General features: G+C 45.5%; 1 protein-coding gene across 1 annotated transcript in view; it reads right to left on the bottom strand.

The window, feature by feature from the left end:
• The window catches only part of LOC124717055 (sensory neuron membrane protein 1-like), a 201,475-nt gene extending 196,511 nt beyond the window's left edge, over positions 1–4,964 (bottom strand). The window contains exon 1 of the mRNA XM_047243736.1: positions 4,851–4,964. Within this exon, the coding sequence (XP_047099692.1) occupies positions 4,851–4,958 (108 nt within the window). The 5' untranslated portion in view covers positions 4,959–4,964. The remainder of the gene's footprint in view (positions 1–4,850) is intronic.
• Between the last annotated feature and the right edge of the window lie 1,036 nt (positions 4,965–6,000).

The raw sequence follows: 6,000 nt of genomic DNA on the forward strand, positions 1-6,000 counted from the left end.
AAAAAAAAGAGACTGGAATACATTCAACAAATAAATGAGACCAGAGGGTGCATGTGTTAGTCTAAGATTCTAAGATAAAGATATTGCCACAGCAATGGAATTCGTGGCGGACCACATCAAACCAGAGACAAAACTGACACCTCAGAAACAAACAAAAAAATTCTGAGAATGCTGAAAATCTTGCACCAGTTTATACAGTCGGACGCCTTTTCAGGTCGACAAATCTCGTGAGCGCATTATCCTTCCATTATCAATCGCAAGTTAGAATTACCTGTCTGGTGCTCTTACCTTTATCGTAAGTAAAACTGATCGCCATGCAACAGTTCCTCAATTTTACTTTTCCATTCTTCTGTATATTACTGTTGTCAGCAACTTGTATGCATGAGGTGCTAAGCTGACTGAACGCTAGTTCTCACAGTTACCTGCCTTCAATTAAACACTAACAAGACAACAACGCCTGTCTCTGTGGCACAAAAAGAGTTCCTGCTGTGAGCGTGTGGGTGCTATTCTGTCATTCTGAGCAACGTATTAATCTGAAATCTACCTTTTATCCTGTGGCTCCCACAAGATGCAATTTCCATCCCCACACTACTACAGAAGTCAGACAGACGCTCCTAACGTTCTAAAGAGAAATGCCTGAAATACTTTCAGCAGTAAATATCTTCTGGAGTCGTCCGCTGTAAGGAAATGACACAAAAATTCACAAAATTTCTTACTTAACTAGTGGGATACTTGGCTACTGGAGTAGTGCTAGTTAGCGTAAGAAACACATGAAACTAACGAAAATTATTATTTATTTTGCTAAAATTCTGAGAAATCACAATGGTACTTTTAGTTATGAACTGAACATGTTATTTTCGGGTTCTTTTCGGAATGTGAAGTTACCTTTTAAGGATAGGATTTGCTAATGAAATTTCTACACAAAGTTTAAGATTGTTATTGACTTGGCAGAAAGCTGTGCCTACTCAACTTGAATAATTATCCTGTAGAATGTTGCTAGGTACGGTCAAGGCTGTCGCATGTGAAATGCAGTGAAGTATACTGTTGTGGAGTAAATACGGGGCTCGCAAGAGCTGTAGCGCACAATACCATAAGCTGCGATTACTGCTGTCTGCGCCGCTCGCTGCTGACAAATAAGATAACTCACATTCTATCTGGATTGACCTTCGCCAATCCAACTCTCCCTACGCCTTGATGAAGTCAAGGACTCCTATTCGCCCCTAGTCTAACTACTGCCGTGGTACACCGGTCAGATAACCAGTCCACCACGATGCCACTCAAAAATTCGCTCGCAAGCGTTTAACTATAACTCTGTTTGTTCACACCGCACAGTAAGTGTGGCGGCCAACACAGTGAACAATGCTTAATGGCAAGGACTCAATATAGAGTCGCACTTCGATTTGCTCTCGACAGAGGTGCTCTCCCTGTGAAGTACTGAGGAGAGACTTGTTCCTCGCTCTTCGAGTACACGTACGAGCGCACCCACTCTCGTTACGCGTTCTCGCTCCAAGAGCGACAACGGAACAGCCCCTCTCCACAGCAGATGTGAAGGGGTATATCTTTCCGTCTCTTCCATTACTCCTTCAGCTCAAGGTGTCAGGAATACCGTCTGCCAATCAGAATGGGAGAATGACATTTCGTTTAAGGCGACTAATCCGGAAATCTAGCATTGGCGTTTGGCGTTTGCTGTCTCCCTGTGAAAACCTCTGAAACTGCGTGCTATGTTTGTAAAGAATGCATAGGCTGGGCGCTCCCACACAATGTAGTGGAATTTGCTTTTAAGTCGAACACGGGGTCGTCCTTTTATTCGGGCAAACGCTGTCCACTCCACGGGCGGCCGCCGGCCGACGTAGATAAGTTGACTTGATTCATCCTCTGAAGGGACCGGCCTCCCGGCGTGCGGTCTGGCTCTCCCGAACTAAAAGCTCCTGTGACCGTCTTGTCTTGAATGTGTGTGTGTGTAAGCCAGCCTCGAGTATTTCAATCTCGGTGCGCATTTGTGATTTGCTAGTTATTTGCATATTGTTTACATGAATTCAGGCAACATTGACTTTATCTTATCGAATTTGGGTTCGAATGAAGCGTCTTGATGTGCCGAATCTGATTGTGAGGGCGGAATATGTAAGCAATGAAGGTCAGGAGACCACGACGTCTTACACTGCAAACGCCTGCCCGAATGTAAGCTGAAGTGGATCGTAACTCAGGTTCAGTTCGTGTGTTTATTAGTACAACTCTAAAAATGTCGACCTTGAGCAGTGATACACGCTATAAAGCGAGACAACCTTGCCCACTGAAATTGATCTGTACTCATCGCAATGCAGGTATATGTTACGCGGCATTTCGTGTCTTTGGGAGTCGTGAATTTCTCAGAGATAAACTTCCAGAGGTGTTAGATTTGTTTAACATGCAGTTCAAAATGGTTCAAATGGCTCTGAGCACTATGGGACTTAACATCTATGGTCATCAGTCCCCTAGAACTTAGAACTACTTAAACCTAACTAACCTAAGGACATCACACAACACCCAGCCATCACGAGGCAGAGAAAATCCCTGACCCCGCCGGGAATCGAACCCGGGAACACGGGCGTGGGAAGCGAGAACGCTACCGCACGACCACGAGATGCGGGCGGGTTAACATGCAGTCTATTTTCTATTTGCAAAACGTTCAAATGCTCTGTTAAGACGACCTGTAAGAATGCAGAATTGTCAGAACATCCATCACGTTAGTGACACATGTACTGCCTTCAGCGGACCGTATCGCCGTAACTGCAGCAATAACTCAGTTACGACATGTGCGTACGTGTGGTTATTCACAGGCATACAAATGAAACAGGGGCCAATGATGCAAGAACGGAAACAGGAAGACATACTACCAGATCAATATCTCTGTTTATGCACTTCTCTCAGGCTGAGTGGATTTCCAAATAGCCATAGCGCATTTTGCGAAGATTAAATAGTGCCTTTGTTAACAGTGTTTCATCCGAGAGCAAAATCTTGTGTACAAATGCCGCATCAGTTCGCATGTTCAGCAGACACTATTCGGTGCACTGCTAAGAAATTAGTTTTGAATGTCATTGCCGTGGAACTGTTGATCGAGCGATATATGGGAAGGATTAAATGTGTCGTAATGTTCTGGCAGTATTCGAAGAACAGTCCTTAAGCTAGCCCCACTCGCGGATTAAGTCTTTCGTGCTGACATTTCGATTGTCTGCTATCACTGTTAAAATGTAAATTTCACTGACCTCATCAGTTTCTATTCTTAACAAACAACCGCACCACACACACACACACACACACACACACACACACACACACACACACAACTGCCCTCCCGACCGTTCTCAGTTTTCGTGACCGGAGCTGCTACTCCTCAATCAAGTAGCTCCTCAGTTTGTCTCACAAGGGCTGAGTGCAACCCGCTGCCTGTCCATGCAGTAAAACTGCGCCATTAGGCATGACGTTCTCCATTATTGATTCTTTACCATTTATTCGAACCTCATTTTCAGGACAGTATTCACATATACCACTGAATATACTTCCAAAATTATATCGCTGTACCAGACATACTCGTAGTTCAGGAGATAAGACATCATACACCTTGTGCTGCGTGAAAAGAAACTGCAGCGCGAAATTCGCTAAAGATGCAAATGAAATATGTATACACAAATATGTGAAATACATTAAATGTATAGGAAAAGTATGAGACATGTGCGTACTCGGGTCAGTTCAGGGGTAAAAAGCTCCTCGTAAATCTCTGGATCGACTTCAGTCTTATTTCCTACACATCTTACTTACTATCTAGATAATGTGAGGTTGAGAAGAGCGAAATTTCTATTGGGGTGTTGGGGTGGGGGTGATAGACAAGTGTGGGGAGGAGGAGATGGAGGGAGATGCACAAAGGGTGAAAGGGGAGGGAGAGAGAGAGAGAGAGAGGGAGGGAGGGAGCGCGGGGGATTAGATGGACAGTGAGAGTGGAGAGAAGGACAGATTGGGGAGGAAAAGATGGACTAGCAGAAGATTGGAATAAACAAATAGACGGGCAACCGTGGGTTTCTCAGCTAGTCATGCTACTGAGTGGTTATTATTATTCGATGTGAAGTCCGCCAGTTATGCAGAACACATTTTTTCTCAGTACCAAAACATGTTTCGGCACCACTGTGCCATCACCAGTGGGTTTTCGTTTTTATTTATTCTGTAATGTGAACATTTTTGTCAAATGTACTGAGAAAAAACGATGTTTTGCATAACTGGCGGACCTCACATCCAACAATTTAAACTGCAAACACAGCCAACACAAGGAGCTGTAAATCAAAATGATGAATATGAGTGGTTATTATTAAAGTGCAGCTACAAACTGAGGTCCAGTTGGGCTGTAATTAACGTATGGTAACAAAACTTGGCATTTTACTGTGTTGACGTAGAATCCATTTATCGCTGAAAAAAAAATTTGTTTTGGCCACCAGGTGCAAAGCTGTCGCTGTAAGCACCTCTTCGACGTCTCTGGTGCTCATATTGAACAATTTGTGTAAGCCGTGGTTAATAATAACATCAATCTGATGCCTTTCTCACATGTTTGACGTTTTCTCCCCACATCTCATTCATAATCCATTACACATGGGAACATTTCTGTATGTCTTTCTTGCATTCACAGCACCAGGTCCGCATCCGGTGGCCAAATTTGAAAACAATTTTTCTTCCCAGATTACATTAACGCACTATAATATCTACTAAGTGTCCCAGCTGTACGATAATTGCAGCCCACACTGGACCTTTGTGAGTGGCTGGACTTTAATCGAACGTTTAGGCAGTTACTCTGTTTGACAGTGCGCACCAGGAAGTGCGATACTCACGGAGGCTATCTGGCTGGAGATGAGCTTGGGCATCCCGTACCAGCCGGCGACCACAGCCATGAAGAAGACGCCTCCCCCTCCGGCAGCGAGACCCACGGGAAGTTGCATGGCGTCCCCACTGTCTGGAAGCACAGGGAAGAAGTTACCGGTGAATTAGAGGCGGTGTTAGTAAACGTTTCGTCCACACAGTCATAACTCGAGCCAAATAACTGCGTCGACTCCATATTGCAACGTGGCAGTGTTGAGAGTTTGCGGTCAACACCCAGCCACCCATGACAGGCCCCTGTTTCTACACTCATGCTCATAAATTAAGGATAATTGCAGAATGTGGTGCCACACACAACGTGGCACTACACAAAACTGGCGCTAATAGCATAGGCACATAGGAAACACAGAGATCTGTAAGTCCAAGGTATTGTTGATAAGTTGAGAAAACCGTCCCTAAACATATGTGCTACAAAACGCCACTGTTTCCAGCGCATGTACCCCGACATCAATATGGGATATTATCACCATGAACGCGTACACAGGTCGCACAACGGGTTCGCATACTGTGAATCAGGTGGTCGAGCGGCTCCTGGGGTATAGCCTCCCATTCTTGCACCAGTGCCTGTCGGAGCTCCTGAAGTGTCGTAGGTGTTTCAAGACGTGCAGCGATATGTCGACCGAGAGCATGCCGGACGTGCTCGATGCGGTTTAGGTCTGGAGAACATGCGGGCCAGTCCATTCGCCTGATATCTTCTGTTTCGAGATGGGGCCGTGCGTTATCACCCATCAGGAGGAAGGTGGGACCCACTGCACCCCTGAAATGCAGACATAAAGGTGCAAAATGACGTCCCGATACACCTGACCCGTCAAAGACATGCAGGGGTGTACGTGCACCAATCATAATCCCACCCCACACCATCAAACCCCGACCTCCATACAGGTCCCTTTCAAGGACATTAAGGGGATGGTATCTTGTTTGTGGTTCACGGCAGATGAAAACCTAGCGAGAATCACTGTTCAGACTACACCTGGGCTCGTCCGTGAACATAACCTGGGAGCACTGTTCCAATGACCATGTACTGTGTTCTTGGCACCAGGCTTTACGGACTCACCTGTGATCAGGGGTCAGTGGAATGCACCTTGCAGGTCTCCGGGAGAATAA

Source organism: Schistocerca piceifrons, chromosome 9 (genome assembly GCF_021461385.2).
Source record: "Schistocerca piceifrons isolate TAMUIC-IGC-003096 chromosome 9, iqSchPice1.1, whole genome shotgun sequence".
NCBI lineage: Eukaryota > Metazoa > Arthropoda > Insecta > Orthoptera > Acrididae > Schistocerca > Schistocerca piceifrons.